Source organism: Alnus glutinosa, chromosome 6, assembly GCF_958979055.1.
Source record: "Alnus glutinosa chromosome 6, dhAlnGlut1.1, whole genome shotgun sequence".
Classification (NCBI taxonomy): domain Eukaryota; kingdom Viridiplantae; phylum Streptophyta; class Magnoliopsida; order Fagales; family Betulaceae; genus Alnus; species Alnus glutinosa.
Window position 1 is genome coordinate 5,964,673 of NC_084891.1, and position 26,021 is coordinate 5,990,693.

At 37.1% G+C, this 26,021-nt stretch overlaps 1 protein-coding gene and 1 long non-coding RNA gene across 3 annotated transcripts; one reads left to right on the forward strand and one right to left on the reverse strand.

Moving 5' to 3' along the window:
- Window positions 1–1,415: 1,415 nt before the first annotated feature.
- LOC133871944 (uncharacterized) lies at window positions 1,416–8,782 on the reverse strand. Its single transcript, XR_009900905.1, has 3 exons — window positions 8,449–8,782; window positions 6,912–6,947; window positions 1,416–1,668 (listed from the first exon to the last, which is right to left on the reverse strand). It is a non-coding gene; the product is annotated as an uncharacterized LOC133871944 (long non-coding RNA).
- A 5,440-nt stretch (window positions 8,783–14,222) lies between these two features.
- Window positions 14,223–24,804, forward strand: LOC133870478 (E3 ubiquitin-protein ligase At1g63170). Of its 2 annotated transcripts, XM_062307613.1 has the most exons (6): window positions 14,223–14,397; window positions 19,808–19,891; window positions 20,141–20,980; window positions 22,452–22,577; window positions 22,693–22,960; window positions 24,171–24,804. In XM_062307613.1, exons 3-6 carry the CDS (start codon window positions 20,319–20,321, stop codon window positions 24,354–24,356), a joined length of 1,242 nt encoding a protein of 413 aa, XP_062163597.1. In that variant the 5' UTR covers window positions 14,223–14,397; window positions 19,808–19,891; window positions 20,141–20,318; the 3' UTR covers window positions 24,357–24,804. The 2 variants fall into 2 exon arrangements, with proteins under 2 accessions (XP_062163597.1, XP_062163598.1); XM_062307614.1 differs by lacking the exon at window positions 19,808–19,891.
- The last annotated feature ends 1,217 nt before the right edge of the window (window positions 24,805–26,021 follow it).

A 26,021-nucleotide genomic window follows, 5' to 3' on the forward strand; every position in this document is an offset into this window, starting at 1 on the left:
ATATATATATATACTCGGTTACCGGTTATAACCGGTTTCAATATTTTCTAAAATCGGTAATCGCTCGGATAAGGCCGGTTACTAGTTATTTCTAACCGGGTACCAAATCGGTTGATCGGTTACCGGTCGACTTTACACCCCTAGCAGGGATGAAATTTGGGGGGCCGATGGGGGCCATGACCCCATTGACTCCGTCCCTGTTAATAAGACCTAGTGTAACTCATTTGCATGTGGGCTTGTGATTATCTATCTTGCAGTGAATGATATCTATCAAAACTTGTTTCTCAAGATCCAAGTTCCAACTTACAATGTGTTAAGTTCTTACTAGCTTTTGTCTAGATTAATAAATAGTTCATAATCGTCAAAGTAATAATTCCCCTTCTAAATTGCTTAGAGAACAAGAAAAAAGAAAAAAGAAAAAAAAATTCCAACATAATAATAATTGGGGTTGGGCTTAAAAATTGTGTGTATACATGCGCGCGCACATACACATTTGGGCTTAAAAATTAGGCTGTCTCTATCATAATTAGAATTTGGCCCCTTATTTATGATTTGGTTTGGCCCCCTTGATAAATCGTGGTCCTTGCTGGCAGGGGTGACTAGAGGTAGTTTCGGCCACCCCATGGCCATTTGAGGGTGACCGAACCTGTAATATCCTAAATTAATAAAATAATAAAATAAAATACAATTATTCATGAAATCATGCTTTAGGAAACCAGCACTCTTGATTTAATTTAAAATTAAAAAGAAATTCAATAAGCGCTATAAACCAATTTTCCCAATCCAAATAATTGATAGAGTTAATTATAAAAAGCCTCTCAAACTATCAACCATTTTTAAAATAACCCATTAAACTACCAAGTGCATCACTCGGGCCCCACAAACTACCAAAGTGTCACGCCCCCCTTTTGGGAAATAAGGGGAAACGCGAACTTGAGCCTAAAATTTCATTTACATAAAGCACACATCTTCTAAATATAGATCTTAATCATCTAATTTATTTATATGAACATAATAGTAGGTCATTACAATGCTATAAATTTCAAAAGGGAAACATACTATACAATACAAAGGTTACATCAGTCCCCCAACAATCTCTTTGCTCTTAGCGAGGTCTATACCATTACCAAAAAGTGACTCTGATTGTTGCATCCTGAAAAAGGTTGTAGGGGTAAGGGGTGTGACGACCCATTTTTTTTTTTTTTTTTTTTTTTTTTTTTATACAAAACATTTCATAAATATTAATCTCTTAAAATACTAATGGATCCTCACAGTGGCACGACGATGTGTCGCAAAGCCAACATATGGTACATAACCCTTAATATGTACCTGGTAAATCAGAGTACAACATCTAACTACTATGCAGCGAAAAACATAAACTCAATAGTGGAAATCACATCTTAAACATCTATCATAAATTAATAACAACAAGAGCCATTTAACATCTATGTGTTTAAGTCTTTCCTCGATATAAATACATAACAGAAATGGCTTTATACAATAACGAGTGACACATGCGTCACAAGCCATAACAAACCCTATAAAACTAAGGACGCCCATGGTCCCGCATTTACGACCGTCGCGGCGAGCTCCGGTTATAATATCTCAAATGCACGTCTACACTCCCATCAACTACGACCCGAGTACCTGCAGCCAAAGGAACACTATCTATACGGTTGTGGGGGTTTGCCACATCCGTATAGGTGAAATGATGAGTTCACCGCCTCAGTGATATTAAACTAACTGAGTTTTCGCAAAGAACCAACTTTTCTTTTTAGTCTCGCGTACACTATAACAGCTACCAATTTATAAAATTTTGTTTGAAAACCCCCATAGCTGATATAGCGAACACCAACTATCAGAAAACATTTAAAGCATACTATGTAGTTGGACCCATACGTAGAAGTTCCATTGGCATGGAAGCAACCACGTATAAACCCACCTACAATAATATTTTTATGTTGGTAGCTCAAATGCACATAGGTCTAACGTTATTAACTGTGATAACACTGTGCCTCAGGGCATTACTACTTCATGTCAAAGCACATAGTTGTCCATGCAGTTACTAGAGTAAGACTCTGATATCCTAGCACTTCTTACTGATGTGCAACGACAATCCATCTACCTACTCCCAAGCCACACTAATATTACAACCAATAGCGTCAAAACCAAGCACACTAAGCTTAAAACATGCCATCTCGCTCTTTAGTACAAGCTTACTATCATTTTCCGAACATGGTTAACACAGAATCCTAGGGCATTACAACTTCATGTCGAGCACGTAGTTATCCATGTGGTTACTAGAGTAAAACTCGGGTATCCAAGCACTTCCTACTGACGTGCCACGACAATTCATCTACCTACTCCTAGGACAATGTATTACTCATACCGAACCATGACAATATTCTTGTTCATCCAAGCTCAATGTTATAAAATTATGCAACTAGATGATAACAGTATACATAAGCTCTTTTGCCATTAAAACTCTTAGGCATACTAATACGTCTAACATAAAAACTACAATATTCTATATCATGAAAACATTATACAATTTAACAATGATATGCATGCTCATGATTGTCCTTCTATTCCATATGTCAATCCTTTCATTCCTTGTGCTTTGTCCTTTCATTCCTTTCGTTCTTTGTACTTTGTCCTTTCATTCCTTTTATGCTCATGCTTTATGCTTTACAATTCAAACTCTATTCTCCTATTCTTTACAAATCATACTTTCTTCAAATACAATAAACCAATTAACATGTAATTTTATGATTTTACTTTGCATAATTTAAATCTCAACCGCAGCTCACATCCAAATACTTTAAAAACAATTCTACACATTTCATCCATACATCATATCATAACATCATTGATATTATTTGAACATAATTGAAACTACTCAAATCAACCAAAACAGATAATCAACATATAGTTGGTTCGAATTTATAAAACACATATATTTTGTTATTCTAATAAACATAACAATAATAGTTTCTCAGTGAGTAAAATATCACCTGGCTGTATTGGACTCACAACTCCAACTCTACATTGAAGGACTCATTGAAGCCTCCAATGATGACACGATCCTGTAAATACTTATAACATTAGACTACGCTACGAAACTCTACACTCTATGACACATAGACTACCCGCGTGCTCACACATCCCATGACCTATGTTAACCGTTTTTATAGCTCATCATTTGTTTACTAAGTTAACAATATATATATACTTAAGCCATATACATATATATGTATACGTATATACATACTACACTTAATCCTAATCCATTAGTACACATAAATATAATGTGGATATGGTTAGGTGAATTAGTCATTAGGTTGTCACGTAATGGATTTCTAGTACACCTATATGTTCTATGAGTCTTCAAACTTATATTTACAAGCTTAGGGTTATTTGAGTAATTTATAGTTCTCTAACATTATTATTAATTACTAACCATTTAGGTAGTTTAGATTTAGGACTTTAATCTTATACCATTCCAATTTAGTAACACCTATTAGTTTAGGTTACTAATATTTACATATACAAAAACTTGTGGCATATACATAGGCCTAAAAGCTAAGCACTATAAATGGGTTTAATTTACTTTTAGTCCACCACAATTCTAATAATGTTGCCTCATAATCTATCACCCATTTTACTTCACCATTTGTTTCCCTTCCTTCTCTTAGATTCTTCTTTTAATTTATCTAAACTCATTAGCCATATGCTACCAAGATTATCCTCCAACAATTCCAACAACCAACCTATCCAAACATCAACCCTACATCTTAACAAAAGCCCTCAAAATTCACAAACAAAACCCTAGATTCGGATTTAACAAAGGCCATAGCAGTCCACCATCATAACATAAAATTAAAAGGAAAATGTAACCCACATCAATCCAAAACACGGAATCCCAAAACCAGCCCTCATTTACACCATGATTCCATCAACAAAACACAAGAAAACACCATCCAACCCATAACTCATAACAAATCAACACCAAGATTCTCCATTCAATTTTAAACCTTTCTCCAATCAACGATTGACAATCCCTCCTTAAATTAATAACTAACTTTACATCAAATTCAAAATCAAGACCACAAGTCTAACTCAGCACAAATCACTTAACCATATTCGCAACCCAATACAATTTATATATAATTTCCCATCAAATGAGAGCCTCAAATAACCTTAAACTAGCATTATCACTCAATTACAACTTTCAAATTCAGATTTGGATTTCCATAAGATACTCTTTAAAATCACTTTTCATTCAAACACCAACCACTTAAGGCATACATCATAGGTTATCCAAAATCAAAAGTCAAAACCCATAATCATAAATGCCCTAGGATTTCAACCTCAATTAAACTCCAAAGAAACCCATCAATAATGATTCAAAAATACAAATTCAAAAACCTATTTTAGAATCATCAAACACAAATATAGCATCACAAACCGAAATCTCAAGAGACATTCATCATTTGGTCAACACCTCAAAAGAACCCAAATCTGAATTTTTCCACCAACCAAACAATCAAACTTCCATTCTAGGTTAGCATCAACCCAATCCTCAATGAATACATCATTCAGCCACCAAGGAAAGGAACTCCAAATCAGCCCTACAATCCCAAATAACCTCCATTCAGATTTTCAACCAAAAATCTTAAACATCAACCATTGAAAATCAACCCAACTCAACTCATAACAAAGCATAAATCATGGATTAAAACCACAAAGCCAAAACCCTTCAACATTAACAATACCCATCCGGTTCCACCCCAAACAAATCAACACCCAAACAAAGCCTAACATCAATTCTCATAATCGGTCCTTTAATCCAAACAAGACAAATCCAAGCAACAAATAATCCAACCCGAAGAAGACCCATTCGATTCTACCAAAAATCAAGGAAGATTTAAGCAAGAATCAAAGAAGAGGAAGAGAGGTGTCTCACCGAAACAGGGCCGGAATTCACGGCCCAGCTGCTGCCACCACATCCTGACGGTGCCCTGACCACCGAGTTCCAAAATTGCACCTCCACCGGCCGAGCCTCGAGCTCTCTCTCTCTCTCGGTTGGGTGTGTGCGTGTGAGTATGTAGCAAAAGGAGAAGGGAGAAATGGAGAGAAGGGGCGAGTGGGCTGCTGCGTGACGAAACCAGGAGGGAAAGAAAGGGAGAAGGGAGAAGAAGAGAAGAGGAGAGGGCGTCGAGTTGCTGGGAGAGACGTGCGGGTGCTGCGTGAAGAAGAAGGGAGAGAAGAGGGGAAAGAGAAGAAAAGAAAATGAAGAAGAAAGAGAGACCCGTGTGTGAGAGAGGAGGAGAGAGGAAAAGAAAGAAAATGGATAAGGTGAGGTGGGGGACACATGGCACAAGCTGAATGGTTGGGAAGAGATAATGAAATCCTCCATAGCCAATCCGGTAGTGACACTTAGCAATGGAAGATTTCTTTTATTTTTAAAACCTCAGCTTTTATTAATTACACTAGGACCCCATTACATTAAAATCCAACTAATATTTAACCCCCACATTTAATCTAATTATATTTTACCAATACAAATAATTATTTATTTTCTAGAACCCATTATCATTATTATTTATTTCAACTCTTTATCTTAAACTCACTTTATTTTCATAATGAAAATATTAGGGGTAATTACCTTTTCCCCCCATGAACTACCAAAAAATGCGCGATGCCCCCATGAACTACCAACTCGACCAAAATAGAGCATTCAACTACCAAAGACAACCATTTTCTCCCTTTCCGTCAGTTAGAGGGGTTAAAAGAAACAGTCAACGGGTCATGTGCCGTTTTACATGGGGGCATGTTGGAAGATGGTGGTAGTTCATGGGGGGAAAAGAGGAAGAAAATGAGGGTAAAACGGCGTGTGACGGTCACTTGACCCGTTGACCGTTTGTTTTAACTCCTTTGACTGACGGAAGGGGGGAAAATGGTTGTCTTTGGTAGTTGAATGCTCTATTTTGGTCGAGTTGGTAGTTTGTGGGGGCTTTGCGCAAAAGTTGGTAGTTCATGGGGGGAAAAGGTAATTACCCCAAAATATTATCACCTTGAATATAATTATTAGTCCTATCTATTTAATAAATACGATTTATTATTTGATAAATCGCCTATTAAATTTCTTGGTCTTTACAAGGGGTGAGTTTGACAACTCAGTAAGTAACACAACATAGTACAAGGTAGTATAAAAAGTTTAGTTTAGAAACTTAGAATTTTCAGAGTTCACATATAGAAATATCAGCATCAATAATAAATGTGCATGTGTAATCATCATTCATAGTGTGTAAGTTTTGTCTACCACTGGCCCACTTCCCCATTTTTACCATGAGCAGTGCACGTTGAGCTCGTCCAAAGGACCGATCCCGAAAGACCCATAGGCTCATCTTGTCGTCATAGGGGAGAGCTACTGGGTTAGGAAGCTCCCTAGGTGAGGACCCCCCGACCAATAGCCCCACACTTTTGGTGTGGTTGCCCCGCTACCCATCATCATCAACATAAGATCCGGATCATAGCATTATGGTACCGTGGGACAAAACTTCGTGTGAGGAACATAAAACATACATTCAACATAATTTCATTATCTTGTTCATATAGTGCACATATAACATATATACATTGAGAATCATAATCTCATCATCATCTTCATTCATATAGTGCACATGTAACATATACTCATCAGCTTCATTCATATAGTGCACATGTAACATATAATCATCAGCTTCATTCATCTATATGATTCACAGGTAACATATTCATTATTTCATACTTGAGATAATAAAACAATAATATTTAAGTGAAAAAGTCTTTTGAAAATTCCCAACCTTTTTCTTTTTGAAAATGTTTTATTTAAAATTTTGCCGGGGTTTAAAGTTGTGTTCCCTTACCTGGACTAGCCATTAGCGTCGGGGTCGAGCTTTTACCTAAATAAATTAAAATAAGAAGCTTAGAAAAATATTCTGAAATTTTGAAGTAAACATAGCACGTAACAAGAGGTCTCCAAATTGTACTACCCATCAATATTCATAAGTCCACATTACTACTTAGTGACTAAATCATCAACGCTCTAGGAATTTTAATATGAACTCATTTGGCCTAACCCGCAGAAACTCCCCAAAAACAACAATTCCCTTTAATTAACAAATCTTTAATCTGAAACTTCATATCCAAACAAACCAATATTAAGTTGAACTCATTAAGATTTATGGCAACATAATAGAACCTTATCCAAAATATAAACACCATCCGATCATCAAGAGAGAACTCAATTCTCATCAATTTGTTCAAAACATGATAAATCCTCAAGCCTTTAAGCAGAAACTCAATGCACTAAAAAAAAATCATCCAACAATAAATCGTAAATAGAAAAACCAACATTCTCAGGCAAACCCAAAATTTATTATCAGATTAACCAATGGATCAATAATTTTCAATATATTGAAACCCAAACAGAATTTTCCATAAACGAGATTTCAACCCAATCAGCCACTAACCAACAATCTTTCATAAAAATTCCCAGCAAGATCATTTAGAAAAATTATCACAACAATTCTCAATTCAAAATTCTTAAACTGTATTATTACCCTTCTTCCCATCAATACACCAACACCAATTTATATACCCACAAAACCGAGAATCCTTTAACAAAATGGACCCCAACATTATAATCAAAACAACTCTCAAATCACCCATCATAATTTAAACCCCATAAACTAACCAGGAAATCAAAATTACTTACTACTCCCACCTTCTAGCATTAACAATCCAAACCAAGCTTATGACATCAACCTCAGAATTTTCAAATAGAAATCCATTAAAAATCTTCATACAAAAACAAACCTAGAATAATTTTCACAGTACCCGATCGGTTTTTGTCTTCAATAACCCAAATCAAACCATGAAATCAAAACTCCAAAAATAATTAACAAAAACCCATTCGGCTTCTTTTCTGAAAATGAAACCCATCAATCAGCCATCAAAATAACCCATAAGTTTCTCCTGCCTAAAACCCATAGAAATCAACACTCACTCAGCCAAAAAGGAAGACACAAGAAATCAATTCATTTGATATATCCAACCAAAACACCAGAAAATCACACAATCAATAATCAGTTCTTCAATTTTACCCAGCCAATACCAACAGGAACAAGGGGAATAAATCAACTCTCAAAACCCATTCACACAGTGCCGAAACCCATTTCAAAACAAGGAAGAAAAGCCACCGAAATACACAATCCTATATACCCAAATCAGTAAACTAATTTCAAAATATCACAATCCAAATCCATAATATATTTCAATAACAAAACCAAATAACATCCATATCAAATCATCTATAATCCGATCAACAAGGGAACCAATAATAAACTGATTTAATCAAATTAAATCATAAAATTTAGTTTAGGGAGTTTCTTAGAAATCTACCCGAAAATCACATCATGAAGTCGTCGAAAAATCGGGGTTTTTCCTCTGTTGGTCTCTGGTTCAACAGGTCTTCGCCGGAAATCCAATGGAACCACCGGAAATCGCGCACTCCGGCCACCGATTGACAACCCAGAAATTGCCGACGTTGACCACCATCGATCGGTCTTCTTCTCTGTTCGTCTCTCTCTCTCTCTTAGCACCTCTCTCTCTCTTTCTCCGACAGCATCTCTCTCTCTGTGTTTCACTCTCCCGATCTCCCCCTCTCAAACCCACTCTCTCCCTCTGTCTCAGTGTGTCTCAGTGAAAGGAAGAAAAAGAACAGAAGAAGAAAGAACGAAAATGAAGAAGGACGAAGACGAAAAATAAGAGAAAAAGAGAAGAATAAATATTAAAAGAAAAAGACAACTTGCTGTGCAAGTTGTAAGATTATTATTATTATTTATTTTTTTTTTTTTTACTTATTGATTAAGTTAACTTAACTTACAAGATAATAATTTATTTTTTATTATTATTATTATTTTAATTATTAACCCAATAAAATTATATTACTCACAATATTATTAAAATAGTGTAAATAATAATTAAAAATCTTGGGCATTACACAAAGAGTACCAAAAAGACCAATTTTATTGAAATATTCCTACATTACCCTTGCCACGTGTCATATTTTCAATTAAATAATAATAAAATAAAATTTTAAAATCAAAGAAAAATTAAAAATATTCAAAAAAAAAAAAAAAACAACTTGACGATCATTCTGTCATTTTCCACAAACATTCGACATCCCACGAATGTTCAAGGCTTCGAGTTGTTGTTTCCCTGAACATTCGAAATATACACTGAACGTTTGATCATGTCTCAAAAGCACTTTAGCCACCTCAGTCAATCTTATTCATTCCTCATGCCTATATATAGTACACTACGACCTGCAACCCTCATCCTTCATTCTTGCACTTCAGGAAACCCTAGACGTAGTGAGAGAGGTTCTAGAGATAGAAAATGTGACATTTGGTGTGGTTCCATCCTCCATAAGGTAACCCTTAAACCTCAAATCAATTTTTCACAATGTGAATATACTTGTATTGTTATTTATTGAGCATTTTGTGAAGTTCTAGCATGCCATGTTGAGTTTATGATTTATCACATGGGGTATTTAGATTTTTCAAAAGAGTTATGAACTTTTTCATGTTTTATCACATTGCTATAGTTTAGTATGTTTTTATATAGTTCTTATGAGCTTTGGTTAAGTTATATTGTGGTATGAGTAGAAGTTTTGAGTCATTTTTATGCATTCCGGCCTTTATCGAATGTTCCACTATATTTGACCGAATGTTTGAATGTTGATAGTCTGATAGGTCTTGAATGTTGCACATTCAAGCCCATTAATTTGCTATTGTTAAACCCTTAGCCTCATTGTAATATAACATTTTCACTTCGTTTTAGTATTTTTAGCATTTTCAGGTGATTAGAGGAAAAAGACCTAAAAAGCCTCAGAAATCGACTTAAGTCGCGGGTAGGGCTGGCAAAACAGGTACCCGACACGACCCGTTAAGAACAGCGACCCATTTAAGCTAGACCCAAACACGACCTGTTTATGTTAACGGGTTGGGGCTCCAGACACGACACGACACGGTAATTTCACGGGTCACCCAACACGACCCATTTGAACATTCAAAGCTAAGAAAGTATGGCAAGCCATTATCTTAAAACCAAATCAAAATCCACAGTCAGCACCTCAAATTTCAACTAAATGTTTCACTCCCAACAGTAAAAACAAAATCAAATTGACAATCAGATTGCAAAATCCATAAAAAAACGTCACCTGCTTGTTATAGATATTAAAGAAGATGTTGAAGAGGTACCAGATCCCAAACAACGCCCCGAGCTCCAATTCTCCAACATCTTGAATAAGCTGCTGGATTCTGCGCTCTCGTCAACGCTCTCGAGCACCGAGGTGGCTCTAACCTCCAAGCTTTTGGTGTCGCGATCGGACTCAGGCGTGGGGACTGAAGACCAAGGCCTGAGCTTGAACGAGTTCGACGAGGACAGAGACCACGGCCGGCGAGAGGAGTTAGTAGAGACGGACACATTGGGGAGACTGTGGGGCTTCGAGGACGACAAGGACGAAGAACCCAAACCCGTTTAAGGTAAACCCAAACTCACTAATTTCGTGTCATGTTCTTGTCGGGTTATCGGATCGTGTCAAAATTGCCAGCCCTAGTCGCTCGAGCGACCAATTCAATCACTCAAGCGCACATGCAGTGCCGAAAATGTACACGCCGACCTACTGTTTTGAAAACTAAAGAAAAATAAAATAGAATAACGGCATAGGTGATTTTTCTGGACCCATGGTGGCGTCGCATTGCAGACCTGCACCTGTAAGTCTGAAAACTAAAAAAGAAAAAAAGAATCAATTCAGAAGCACGAGATTTGTCTCTTGGGCAACACGAAATTATGTTAATACCTTACCTTGCCTTGAAGAAAGTTCACTTGTCTATATAAAGGAGGATCCAAGTCCCTTTTGCTAGCTCTCTCTCATCTCTCTTAACTTAGTCAATATAGTAGTTTAGTTAGTAGTTAGTTTTCTTAGGTTAGTTTTCAAAGAAAAATAGAGAGTGAATGTGAGGGAGAGTTTTTGTTATTCCTTGAAGAAATTTCTAGCAGCGTAATGGGGGATGGTGCTTCAACTCCAACGAATCAAAGGACCTCCATGAGTGGCTAAGCTCTCCCTAAGGTTTTGATAAATCCTATCCAAGTATCAATGGCTTAATTGTGCTTTTCTTTGGAATTTTTATTTTGGGCATTGATGATTGTATAACTATGAGGATTGCAATTTTGTAATTGGTTTTAATGTTATATGCAATCATGATGAAATGTTTATCTTGTCTATGAAAAAGCTTTTTATTTTGATTGTGTTCAAATTATATTTATTGTTCAAAAGATGATTAATGTATGGTTATGCAATGGTATTATTTGAACATGCAACAAGAGGTTTTGATAGTTCATGTCTAGGATAGACAAGTCATGCTACACCCTAGATTAATGTAATTTAGGTAGATGATTTGTACTAATCATAAGATGAGCTACACTTAATCATTGTTTGTGTGTAACCAAGTTAATAAATTTGATAATCTATGCTTAGGGTAGACGGATCGTGCTACACCCTATCTTAGGTAGATGATCCGTACTAGTCGAAGATGGGTCACACTTACTTTAATGATTGTACTTTCTTGACAACTTTATTGTGTGATTAACAACAACACATAAGTAAATATCATGCCTATAATGAATTTTCCTAGTTGAATATGATAGCCATTGGTACAAGGTTAGTGGTGAAATCAATTCCCTATTTTCCATTCCAATTGGTTCTACTTTAATTTATTTTCTAGCATTTAATTTTAGTTGTTAGTTTATAAAGCAAAAATCACAAAAATATCATTTTCTAAGGGACAAATTAGAATTGATTTTATTAAAGCTTGATAGATACAACAAACACAATTCCTGAGGATTGACACCCTTAATATAGACACTATCCTAGATTGATTCATGCTATTGCGAGTGGAATTATTATTGAAGTTTGAAAATGATCACATCATAGTCGAACGCTCGACCTCGAAGCCGAACATTTGACAGTGACCAGAAATGAGTAATTAGGATTTTAATGATAGATTAATATACATATTGCGTTATTAAGGTTTTTACGTGCATATGTTAGAACCCCTCGATGTATTGTGTATAATATTATGGTATGTTTCGCAATAGCAAAGAGTTCGAGATGTCTGAGATTGTGGACGAGCGATTGAGGTAAATAAATGCTTATGGAACTGATTTTACTTTAATGTGCTATATGTTAGATGACTTAACATGCTTTACTTTTCAAATGATATGTCCTGAGCCTGCTGATTTTATAATATATTTAGACTGCTTCAAATGGATAAATGTTTATACATGATTTTCTTCAAGTAAATGAATAATATTTATATCGTATAACGGGATACGCCAATATGTGTTGTATAACGGTTATGAACTTAGTATGGGCTTGACCATATACTCAAAGAGATTTCTTTTATGTTTGGCATTGAATCTAATGATTGTTTGTGGCTAGCTCAACCATATTTGATTAACGGTCACAAGGACAATTTTAATAGTAGCGTGGGTAACCCAATGTCAGATTTGGTCGGGCTGCAAGAATATGACGGCCTGCGGCAATTTTTGGGCACCAGTATTGTACTATAGGTCCCTCGAATCAGCGACAACCCTATCAAGAAAGGGTTAAGGGCTTGGATAGACCATATAGAGAAAATATATGATTTTACACACACGCGCGCGCGCGCACACACACACACACACATATATATATATATTTTATCTGCATTAAAATATTAATGATTGTTACCGGGATTATGCCGCATCACTTCTTAAAAATTGACACAGAGATTTACTTTTGTGTTTGACATTAAATCCAATGGTTGTTTGTACTTGGTGCAATCATGTTTGATTGGCGGTCACAATGACAACTTTGATAATAGCATGGGTCACCTGAGGCCAAATTTGGCCAGGCTGCTAGAATGTGACGGTTTGCAGCAGTATCTGGGGTACCAGTATTGTACTATGGGTCCCTCAGAACAGTACCAACCCTATCATGAAAGGGTTAATATATATATATTCGTGATTGTCACCATAATTATGCCACATCACTTCTTAAAAATAAACCATATTTTTAATGTTACAATAACAGAGGCAACACATAACATATTTGTGAAAACTCACGTTTAATATTTAAGGGTAATGAATTCTCACTAAAGATTCATTACATAAATTAGTTTCATATTAACTTACTAAATCGTGGACTTACGCAGTTACTTTCTTTCACTTGTCGGACACTTCAGTGTCTTACAAATTAGCAGGTTGTGAGACCGTATAGTAAGAAATTCAATGAGATGAAGATGCTAAGTGAATGACTCGCAGTAATAGGTTTGCTTAGATAGACATAGTTGTTTAACATTATAGAAATGTATACTTTAAGGCTCGATATATATAATTGATGATACATGATTATGTGAAAAGATTTATTGCTATGAATCTCAGATCATTGAATTTTGCTTTTAAAACACAGAATTTTAAAAGTTAAACTATAATTTTAACAATCAAATTGCCATTTTAAAAACCTCATTTTTAACGCACGTGTTTTAAAATTGTTATTTTTATAGTCACATGTTTTAATGCCCCAAATCTAAAGATCGTAGGCATTTCACCAAGCTCTTAGGCATTGTCGGCAGTTTTGTATATAGCTCAAGAGTTATTCTACATATCACCATTTTGTCCATTAAAATTGATTTGATTCTTAAAATTACCATTGAATCAAAATTCAATAGTGATCTATCATAAATTTAATAATAATTTTAAGAGACACATCAATTTTAAGAGACAAAAAGGAGACACAAAGGCGATTTATAACATTACTCATAGCTCAATATCGGAGTAATTCAATATCGTAACTTTTAAAATCACTATTAAGCATATAATTGATCAAATAATAATTTTAAAAGTCATCTATTTTTTAATGGGTACTTATAACGTATACCGGAACTACTCCAATATCGTAGGCCCCCACGTCCTGACGCTGTCATGGCAGTATCGCAAACGGAATACTTGACTTCTTGCCATTTCCGGACCGTCCTAGGGTGGGACTGATATTTGCCCCAAACCTCACGGAACCTTACGATATTTATATATATATTCTCAGGTGACGCCGTGAAGCAACGGAGGTCCAACAGCTGACGTTATCTCTCTTTCTTTCCGCCTCCTAATAAAGCGAAGCGACAAAAAAGCACACGCGGATTGAAAAGAAGTAAAGAACCAAAGCCAGAGACGACTCCGAATACGGCACCGTTTCATCGCCTCCTATTCTTCCTCACCGCTGTGACACCCATCGCTAAGCCCAATCTGGTACGGCCCCAATGCTTGTTGGAATCTCTGGTTTGTGCGGTTATTTTTGCAATTGGTGAAGCTTTGAGTGGGTTTTGTGTTCCTTGAGTGTCCGATCATTCTTGATTAGTAGTCAACTTTTGAATTCTAGGGTTTTATAACTTTCTTCAATGAAATAATCGCTTCTTCTTCTTTTTTTAGTTTAATTTTAATTTATGGCACCATAAAAGTACTTTAGTTTCATTGTGAAATTAGTTTTTTATTTTTTATTTTTTAATTAAGATTAAATTTTCTGTTCTATGTGATCTTTGTCCATTAGAATTGAAAAACTTGCCTCAACAACGTCTAGTGGTTGTTCTTTTTTGGTTGTTTTCTTGGATTTATTTATTTGATTGGCAAGTTTACACACACAGCCAATGAATCTTGAACCCACACCGTGGTGCCATTTAATTTAAGCTAGGGCTCATTGGCAATTTTCTTAGGGGCATTGTATAATGAAACTATGGAATTAATATCATTTGAGCTGAATTCTGTTCTGTTTGTGTGTGTGTGTGTGTGTTTTTTTTCCTCACCAATTTATTGCCTGTCTCTTCTTCCAATGGCTGGTTGTTATTTGCCATACCTTGATTGGTTGCCAAAAGGTTGGAAAAGCGAACAATTAGAAGTTTAGGATTTTCATTTCTTGAGGTTTGAGACATGAAAACATCCTCTAAGCTGTGCATAATATCATTATTTTGGGAAAAATAAAGAACTTAGAAGTTTCGAGTTTTCATATGGGTTTGAGAATTGAAAACATCTTTTCAACAGTGCATAATCTCACTGTCTTCTTAGGAAAGATCTTGAAAACATCTTTCCTAAGGAGATGTAAGGGGTCCATTACGTTAGTGGGCCTTTAATGGGTTTATTAGGTTAGTGGGCCTATTATGTTAGTGGATCCCTTAGTTGTAATGGGTCTATTAGGTTAGTGGGTTCTTTAATTATAGTCTTGCATTTTATTAACTTTTATGTGTTTTGGTTGCTAGACAAATAGCTGGCAATATCAGTTTGGCAGTTGTAACCGATTGGGTCTATAAGAATCAACCAAATCGGCAGAGCAAGGTGAAGAAAGTAAATATTGAAGGAACGTTTTGTAATAGGAGGCCAAGCAACCTCGAATTGCTTATCATTTCAATACAATGATCCTACTACAATGAAGTTACAGGATCTACAACTGAGAAAGACATTGGAGTTAGTGGGCCGAATGCAAGAAACTATGAAGGAAATGGTGGAGAACTCACGCCAAATGGTGTGTAAGTGTGACAATCTTCTTGAGATTGTGCAAGAACTTGAGCAAGAAGAAGCGAAAAACGAGTAACTCAAGGAGGCAAAAATGGCTTCCAATACTCAAGTGGCCATTGAAGAAAAAATTCAAGAACAAAAAGGCCAGAGTCCCTTTGAAAAGGGCAAGCAGATCAAGAAAATACCTAACCCATTAGGGGGTATCAACGATCAGAAGGCAAAGAGATTTGAAGATCCCAACCAGAACAACGTCCTCAAAGATGAAGTAGAAAAATTCATTACTGATGAGGGTTTAGACTTAGGAGGTGAAAGGTACGTTTTCAGAAGAGATGATCTCATTTTGGAAAGAGAGCATTGACTTTGCTCTATGATGGCTGGGACACAGTAAATTCTAGATGAAAATCTCTGTTACAATTTCATCATGTGGCTGCAGGTAGCGAAGAGTTGTGAAATTGCTTTTTATGTTTAATGAAATGTGTTTGGTAGTAGGCCTAAACTGGTTGGTGTGTGATGCAATCAAATAGTAAAAGAACAAAAGGAAAGGGATAAAGGCTACTTTGAGAGAGTCATGATCTCTAATGGCTACTTTGAGAGAGTCTTGATCTCTAAAACAACCAAAAAGGTCTAGGTTTTCATAATATTCAGCATGCTATTTTATTGATTAGGGTTACACTTATATAGAAGACGGCTAAGTCATAAGACAACCATTTGGTTTAGCCGTCATAACATAATGCAGTAAAATAAACTAAGAAGGAAATAAACTAATGGAAAATACATTCCTTATTAGCTAAAACACTTAGGGAAATAATATATGGAGATTCTACTCCTTATTCACTGCTGTCTTGGGGATTCATTACTGCCACGTGTGCTGCCACGTAAGCCCTAAAATTCTGAACGTATTAGTGTGGGGAACTGTGATAGTAAGGAGGAGTTAGTTGTGTGATTAGAGAAGTGTGAAAAGTCAAAAAGTTAAGCGAAAAGTTAATGGAAAAATGTGGGAAGATGGAAGAAGACGTTGGAAAGGGAAATGAATGGTGCGGCAATCAAAGCTCTTGAATGTAGGAAATTAATGGCGCGGCAATTAAGGTGTCGGGGAAACAGAAAATGAATATTGGCAATCAGGAAGGGGAGTCAGACGAGCATTTAATGGGCTGTAATTTAGTTGGGTTTTTGTAATATTGCGTTTTAGGGGCTGTGGATAACATGAAAAATTGGTTTTTTCCTTTGTAATCACACCTTGCAGGCAAGGTGTTTTGAAGGGGTGAGGAATTTAAGGGGTCTATTAGGTTCGTGGGCCTTTATGGGTCTATATGTTAGTGGATCCCTTAGTTGTAATGGGTCTATTAGGTTAGTAGGCCCTTTAATTATAGTCTTGCATTTTATTAGTAGCTTTTATGCGTTTTGGTTGTTAGACAAATAGTTGGCAATATCAGTTAGGCAGTTGTAACCGACTGGGCCTATAGGAATCAACCCATAGCTATATTTTTTCCTCAGAACGCTTTTGTTAAAGGTAGACATATTTTGAACTCGGTCCTAATAGCCAGCGAATGTTTGGATAGCCTTATCAAGTCTGGTATTCCTGGGGTGCTTTGCAATCTAGATATTACGAAGGCTTTTGATCACATCAACTGGAAGTTCTTATTGTACATGCTGAAAAGATGAGGTTTTGGGGAAAAATGGGTATCTTGGATATCACACTGCATTTCTTCGATGCGCTTCTCTGTTTTGGTTAATGGTTCTCAGTCCGGCTTCTTCAATAGTTCTAGAGGGCTGAGACAAGGCGATCCTCTATTTTCCCCTTCTGTTTGTAGTTGTCATTGAGGCTTCGAGCAAAATGCTTTCTGTTACTGTTGACAATGGTCGTCTCTCAGGCTTTTCTATGGGTTTTAGGCTTCCCATGGCTAACATCTCACACTCGATGTTCGCGGATGATACCTTGGTCTTCTGTGAGGCTAACCCTAGCCACCTCCACTACCTGCGTGTTCTCTTATTATGTTTCGAAGATGTCTATGGCTTAAATGTCAATCTGGCCAAATCCCTCTTTGTCCCTATTGGCAACATGGATAATGCTGCTGAATTGGCTGCCATCTTGGGCTGCGGGACTTCCTCTCTGCCCTTGAAGCACCTTGGTATGCCGCTTGGGGCGTGTTACAAGGCTAAGTCTATTTGGGATGGTATCGTGGTTAAGATGGAGCGTCGCTTGGCCAGTTGGAAAAGGTTTTATTTGTCGAAGGGTGGCAGGGTTACCCTTATCAAGAGTTCTCTCTCCAACCTTCCTACTTGTCTCTCTTTCTCATTCCTGCTCGTGTGGCCAATCGCATTGAGAAGCTCCAAATAGACTTTCTATGGGTTGGATAGACGATGGATTTAAATATCACTTGGTTAGCTGGGACAAGGTCTGCCCTCTGGTCTCTAAGGGAGGGTTGGAGATTAGAAATTCGAGGGCGTTCAATCGCGCCTTGCTAGGCAAATGGCTATGGCGTTTTGGGTTTGAGAGAGATGTGTGGTGGATTCTAAATATGGTTGCCTATGGGGCAGATGGTGCTCTCTCGAGCCAACAAGTGCCTTTGGGGTGGGGGTGTGGAAGACCATCAGAAAAGGTTGGAATTCTTTCTCTAGATTCACTAGATTTGCTGTGGGGATGGTTCCAAGATCAGTTTTTGGCATGATTTGTGGTGTGGGGACATAGCTCTTAAAGTAGTTTTTCCAGCTCTATTTGGTATTGCCCGTGTAAAGGACGCCATTGTTGCGGATAATTTGGAGTTTTTGGGCAATTTCAACCAATGGAACGTGAGCTTCACTAGGGAGGTGGATAATTTTGTTTCTTTCTTCTAGGTGTTGCACTTAGTCAAAGTGAGCATTGGCAACGAAGATATGTTGTAGTGGGTCTCCTCCAAAAAAGGTTTGTTCAAGGTCAAGTCATTTTACTCCTTATCTTGCTCTGGATGCAGTCGCTTTCCCTGGAAAAGCATTTGTCACACTCAAGCTCCCTCAAGGGCTGCCTTCTTTGTGTGGTCTGCAGCTCTTAGCAAGATTCTTACCCTAGACAACCTTAGGAAGCGGCATGTTATCGTGATAAACAGACGCCATATGTGTAAGAAGACTGGGGAGTCCGTGGATCATCTCCTTCTTCACTGTGATGTGGCTTCTGCTTTGTGAATTTCTCACTTAAGTCATTTTGGGATATCTTGGGTTATGCCAAGATGGGTTATTGACTTGCTTGCTTGTTGGTGGTCCTCTGGAAAGCCAAGGAGCACTGCGGTTTGGAAAATGACGCCTATTTGCCTCTTTTGGTGCTTATGGAGGGAAAGAAACAATAAGAGTTTTGAAGTTTTGGAAAGTACATTGGAAGAGATTCTATCATTGTTCTACCTTTGTACTTTTGGAATAAGGTTTATGTTCATCCTTTGTCTTTTACTTTTGCTGACTTTCTCGATCGCTTTTCTCTTTCTAATTAGGTATTTCCTTATATACTCCCAGTGTACCAAGAGGTGCCTTACGCTTTTTTAATGAGATTGGTTTCTTACTTATAAAAAAAAAAAAAAAGAATCAACCCAATCGGTAGAGCGAGGCGAAGAAAGTAAATATTGAAGGAACGTTTTGTAATAGGAGGCCAAGCAACCTCGAATTGCTTATCATTTCAATACAATCTATTGTACCATTTCCATTCTTTCTTTGGAGATTGACTATCTCAAATTAGTCACTTTCATTCATACATTTCAACAAACACAATTTACCATTAAGATGCCATCTAAAAATTATACAGAAATAGAAAAACCCTTTACAGAAGACAGTGAGATTGTGAAAACATCTTTTCAATTGCCATCTTTTCAGGAAATAAACGATCATCTGTACAGTGCTTAATATCACTATTTTCTTCTTAATGAGTGGAAGAAGCATGACATTGCACATGGTATTTGGTGCCGTGCATGGGATTGCTGTCATGAATCTTATTTCTCGATTTATATTAAATTTTATTCTTTCTGTTTGAGATATATATATATATATATTGTATTGGCTTGGTATTCTTATAAAGTTTATCAGTGGTGGCCAGTGAATCAGTACAATTCTGAAGAATCTCATGTTTAAGTTTTGTGATTTGTATTCTGTTGTTTGAGGAACAATTTTTAACCAATTAGGTTATATTGAATAGGTTTTGTGATCTTGTCAAGTTTATCAGTGGTGACCAGGGAATCGGTAAAGCTGCGGTGGTTATAAACTAGTGCAAGTAAATCAGGTTCTTTTTTCCCCCCCACTCTGAGTAAATTTGGCTGTGATGTCTTATCTCTCTTGGTTTTAACTTAATAAAAACAAATGTGGTTAGTTTGTAGCATAATGTAACATCACCTTTTCATATGTGACCTGAAAATCCTCATATTCCATTCTTACTTCACCCTCATTTTCTAGCTGCTATTTTTTTTTTTTTTTTTTTAATGTTTTTAAATGATAAAAAGAAGTCTGATTCTGTTACTTTGCTTCTAAACAGAAGGGAAGTTGTTCAATTCTCTACACCTAGTGGTGCCAAGTAATTTAAGCTGGTCAGTACAAGTTGAAAGGACAAGAGTGACATTTGTTTCCCCAAAGTTGGGACTGGGATGTAATTGCAGTGTCTTTGTTATACAAGTCTATGTTTTCATTATTCCCAACTGGCTTGGTGGACTTAGATGGATGTTCCCTCGGCGGAACTACCGTGTGAAAGTCAAAGTGATACTTGCCCATTGTTAATGGAGCATCCAGAATACCCTAACCGTAGTGAGCACATCGTTGACATACCGGGGTGTGCTGATGCATCCTCATCTAGCTTGCCTCATGATAGGCGCTCTAATAGCATAAACACATCGCAGCTGGAAGACAGACCTTCAAGTAGCGCTAGAGTTCCCATTTCCCAACCCCAAGTTTCTTCCTCTAATGGATCAAATTCCAGGAACTCCTCGCATGTAAGGAGAGGAGATGCCCGTCGACGCAGGAGTCCATTGAATTCTGGGGTATGGATATCGATTGAACTAGTTCTGACTCTGAGCCAGATCGTTGCATCTATTGTTGTTTTGTCTGTGTCAAGGCATGAACATCCACGTGCGCCATTGTTTGCATGGATTGTGGGTTATGCATCTGGATGTGTTGCCACCCTCCCCCTTCTTTATTGGCGCTATCGCCATCGTAACCAGGTTTCAGAGCAAGATTCGACTCAACCCCATCAGACTTCTCAGATTAATGTTCCTGCAGGGCCATTTTCTGTGTCTGTTAGTAGGAATTCAGAAGGGGAAGATCGTCAGGCTGCAGTTGGATCCTCTAGAGGCAGTCAACATTCAGGAAGACTGAGTGCAAGGTATGGTTTGTTATTGTTTTTTTAAGCTGATTATGGTTGGAGTATTTTACCCCACTTGTTTTCCCTATTGAAAAAATTTATATTCTACCATTTTGTGATGAACTGTTAAATTGCATGAGTGACTGAAGCTGTTTTAAAAAACTTGCTTTGAAGATTAAAGTTCGCAAATCCAACGCTATAGCTGTAATGCTTTGGTTGATAGTAATAGATGTCTGGTTCTTCAAAGGATTGTGGCTACAATTTTGGCTATGGATGCAGAATTGGATGTTTTGGAAGGATCATGTGATGGATTCGGAAGTCTGATGTGGAAGATGTGTCAGTGCAAAATTGTTACATCATGTGTTATGTGCATATGAAGCCCTTATAAAAAAAAATGAAGCCCTTCTGTTTTTTTCTGGTCATGCCCTTTTCACCCTTATTATCCCCTCCCTAAGTTTATCTTCCGAAGCTAAAAATCAATTGCCTCTATATTGTTCCCCTTTTGTCATGTTTTTCAAATCAAGTAATTGCACTTATTTGAATTTGAGTCTTTGAGGTGTGCGCACCTTGTGGCTGGGCTGTTAAAAAACAACTTATCAATCTCTTTTGCAGTTGGTCATCTTGTGATGTCATAAGAATTCAATCATTTGTGGAATAAAAAACCACGATATTCACTTGTGCTGTCATTGTCTAAATGGCATTGAATGTATTTTTATTAGTCCCTTGAGTGTGTGCTTTCAGCGTCGTTGCTATCTGAGATTGTAGAATAGAGAACAGTGGGTGAAAGAGAGCTCCAAAAAAAGAAAAGAAGAAGAAGGTATTGGCCTTTGGCAAAGAGCTAAGGCAGGTACTTTTCTGAATATTTGGAGCTCATGCTGCCAGAACTTGAAATCCCTCAGTCATCGATGCTGGCTTTGAGCATGGGCAGAGGCCCGGATTTTGTGGATTCCTTTAGTTATTCAGGTGTTGATGTATGCCCCCACAAAGTTGTGCTTTATAAAGTTCTATTCCTCCTCTTGTATGACCAAATGGCACATTTTTTAACAGGACTCCTCTCTATTGCTGATTTATCTATGCTCTTTCTACTGAAAGCATTTTCCTAAAAAAATTTTAACCACATCCATCTTTACCTGTGTCAGTCATTACTTTAAACTAGTTTTGCGATCCTTCAGTAGTGGCTATCATTGTCAGTTGTTAAAGGATGACAATTCTTTTAGTGTGATCTGTAATCATCTGTCACCAGGTGTCAATAACCCCTTGAAACAGCTAGGTGGGTTTTTTTTTTTTTTTTAAGCTATCATGTTATTGAATATTTAAGCTTTTGAAACTTTTCAGTTCGAAAAGCTTGACTTATTTTATGAGTTTTTTACATTTATTTCTGTTGCTAGCCTTCCCATATTTATTAAATGCATGGGTATTGCAAGTTTAGTAGGAGAGTTGGTATTGGAATTTTTGTTCTTCCTTTTTAGATAAGCTCAACTTTATTTTGCAGGATTAAGGTACTAGTGGAATACTTCAAAATGGCCTTGGATTGCTTTTTTGCGGTTTGGTTTGTGGTTGGCAATGTGTGGGTCTTTGGAGGGCACGCATCTGCCAACGAGGCTCCTAATTTGTACAGGTATCACTCTGTGGTGTCTATTCCTTTGTAAGCTTTTCATTTTTGCATTTTTGAGAGCACATCCCATTTCTGCACTTGTAAGAGCGCTTATTTCTGCATCTTTTTTGCTTTGCAGGTTATGTATAGTGTTTCTTACCTTCAGCTGTATTGGATATGCTATGCCCTTCATTTTATGTGCAACAATTTGCTGTTGTTTGCCTTGTATAATCTCCATCCTTGGGTTTAGAGAAGATCTGACACAGACTAGAGGCGCCACACCTGAATCAATTGAGGCTCTGCCAACATACAAGTTTAAGTTGAAGAGAAGTAACTCAGGTGTCAGTGAAGGTGGTGTTGTGGCTGCGGGAACCGAAAAGGAGCGCCTGTTTTCTGGAGAAGATGCTGTAAGTCTTCTCTCATTATCTTCTTGGCCTCCATTGTGAGCCTCCATGTTTCTTTCTTCTGTTGCATCATACCTCATCATTGTTAGAGGGCGTCTGTCATGTTTTTTTTTCTTTTTTCTTTTCTTTTCCTCCACGAAGAAAGCAGGGCTATAATTGCTATTCTTTTTGGTTAAGATGAACAGTGCCCTCCATATAGTGATTAAGACCTTGTGATTTTGATATGATGAAATGAGATGCTCATACCTTGGAGGGTTTGTAGATTGTTACTTTAAAAACAAAAGAATAAAAAGAGGCTCATTCCTTGGAGGTCTATACTACTTTTTTAATGGTGTTTCTGTGTTTTGTGTTTTCAATGACCAGTCAAGCATATCATTTTATATAACTTTATCATGGTTGTGGAGTCAGCTCCTAATGTTCAATGAACGTGTGAAAGGTTTGAATTAATATAGTTGGAAATATGAAGTTTTTCCATTTGAATATTGAGTGAGTCCTTGAGTTGGATGTTATGGTTCTATATGCATTCAAGTCCCTGATAAAAAAAATGGTTAGAAAATGTTGAGAATTTGACAATTTGAATCTGTTGGACTATTTGTGTAGTATTAGTTTAAGACTTGCAATCTCGAAAAGTTGTGAAAGTTGACGAGTCGAAGAAAATTGATCATGACTCATACTTTTGCATCCCTGCCACCAGCATCTGACTGTCAGTGGCCTTTCTTTTTTGTTTTGCTGTTTGAAGCTAGTATTAGACTTATTTGAATGTACGAAATAGATTGCTCAAATATTGAAATGGCTGCACCTGCATCACATTTTTCTTGTTGCTACCAATTACTTAAACCAGGACCTGATTGTCCATGACACACGTTAAGGCTACATTGAGCCAGTTTTCATTGGAATAATTTTTTGACAAGTAATGAAAAACTTTATAGTAAGTGTAAGGCGCCCCTAAGTATATAAGCCATATATACAGGGAGCTCCCACAAGCCCAAAACCCAAAAAAAGCAAAAACAATAACAATCCAACCCACCAAAAAAAGCCCACAACCCCAAACCCCACAAGACAACAAAGCCCAAAACCGTTTTCATTGGAATAGTTAGGTTTGGTTAGGGCTTATTGTGTCCTTTCACATGGCTGCATGCATAAATGGCTGGTGGTGGTGTTGTTTTTGTTGTTATTCTCTCTATTGCATTAATTATTTAGTAAATTTGTGCAGGTTTGTTGCATCTGCTTGGGAAAATATGCAAACAATGACGAGCTGAGAGAGTTGTCATGTTCGCATTTTTTCCACAAAGATTGTGTGGATAAGTGGTTGAGGATCAATGCCTTGTGTCCTCTTTGCAAGAGTGAGGTGAATGGGAGCATTTTGGGTTCACTCTCTCGGCCAAATGGTAGCCAATGACAGCGTGAAAGTAGAGTGGGAAATGGTTGGGTGAGCAATGTGTGCTAATCTGATAGTATATGTATGTCGACCCTTGGGGAGAATATCCATATGAACTGCTAGTTTTTAACAACTTCTGGACGGTTGGATGATTGCCCAAATGCACCCATTCCATTCTTTTCGATTTTCTGCCCCAGTTTTGGGTGAGATGTAGACATGTTAGCTTGCTAGATACCATTGAAATTGCATTTGGCAGACATGTTAGCTTGCTAGATACCGTTGAAATTGCATTTGGCAGACATGTTAGCTTGCTAGATACCGTTGAAATTGCATTTGGCAGCATCGTGTGGCCATGTGAAGCCCTTTTATCTGGCACTGGCTGTCAGAGTGAAAAGATTTTATGTAATTATGATATACGAATATGTAGAACAGAGATGTTGCGAGCAAGTAATAGATTGTTTCTTGTTTATATTTTTGTTCTCCTTTTTCTCTCCATGAACACATATTGACCAGTGCTTAAAGGAATAGATCATTTTCAGATTAGATTTTATTGCATCTAACGTTATATATGATGTCATATAATTTAAAAATTTTAAATGACGGAACTACATATTCATTATATGATATGATATGGTGAAATCTAATATGGACATCAAATAGATTATTGCCATTTCACTTTGATCCATGCTCAACCTAGTTGCAAATTACTGTTCACTAGACCCACTCCCCCTTCCCCCACTAAACAATCTCTTTTGAAAGTTATATCTATTGCTGTCCGTTCACCTTTGCCACACACGCGTCCTTCAACTGGCTTCCTTGCCCCCAAATCTTCCATGAGTCGCCTCTATTCCTCCAGTGTGTGGCTCACGAGCCACCTCTTTTAGTGGTAGCCATTTCCAGATCTTTTTGTCTAGAGTTCATCCCCATCTCATCCTTCAATAAAGGGAGAATAGACTGAATAGTTTTCTCTTTTATTCGAAGTTGTCTCCTTTTAGAATTTTGAAGTTGAAGTTAGATCTACTGCTGTCTGTTCACCTTCGCCACGCACGCGTCCCTCCACTGGCCTCCTTGCCCTCAAATCTACCACGAGCCGCCTCCGGTCGCCCCCCATTCCACCGGTGTGTGGCTCATGCAACACCCCTTTCGGTGGTAGCCATTTCCAGATCTTTTCATCTATAACTTATCCCCATTTCCTCCTTCAATAAAGTGAGAATGATTTTCTCTTTTATCTGGAATTGCTGTATAACATGCTCTTTTGTGCAAGGATGCAGAAAAATGTGATCTCCATTGACCATATCATTGCAGTCATCATTAGTGCACCCTCTTTTCAACACATCATTATCATGACAATCATCTTCTCTGCCTTTTGGTTAATGAACTATGGGTTGGATTTGTTTGGATCAATTTCCTATTTTATTAGTACTTTCTATTTTTTTTGCACGGTAATGACTGTTTTGAGATGTTTGTCGGGCCTCCCATGTAAGATATTATCTCCATATATGGCATATATGCCACATATACGGTGTTTATTATATTTATTATAAATATAATATACGGTATTACGGTTATGGTAATTTTTATTAATTTAGATTACCGTAATGGAATCGTTTAATTGATTTAAAATCAATTAATAATATTGTTTCCTTGATGGGAGGAACAATACGGTATTTACCATATTTGAGGGTC

Excerpts from the sequence above, each read along its gene's own strand:
- LOC133870478 (XM_062307613.1), top strand. The coding sequence starts at position 20,319 with ATGGATGTTCCCTCGGCGGAACTACCGTGTGAAAGTCAAAGTGATACT. Across the intron at positions 20,981-22,451 it reads TCAGGAAGACTGAGTGCAAG|GATTAAGGTACTAGTGGAAT; the intron begins GTATGGTTTGTT and ends TTTATTTTGCAG. Across the intron at positions 22,961-24,170 it reads TGTTTTCTGGAGAAGATGCT|GTTTGTTGCATCTGCTTGGG; the intron begins GTAAGTCTTCTC and ends AAATTTGTGCAG.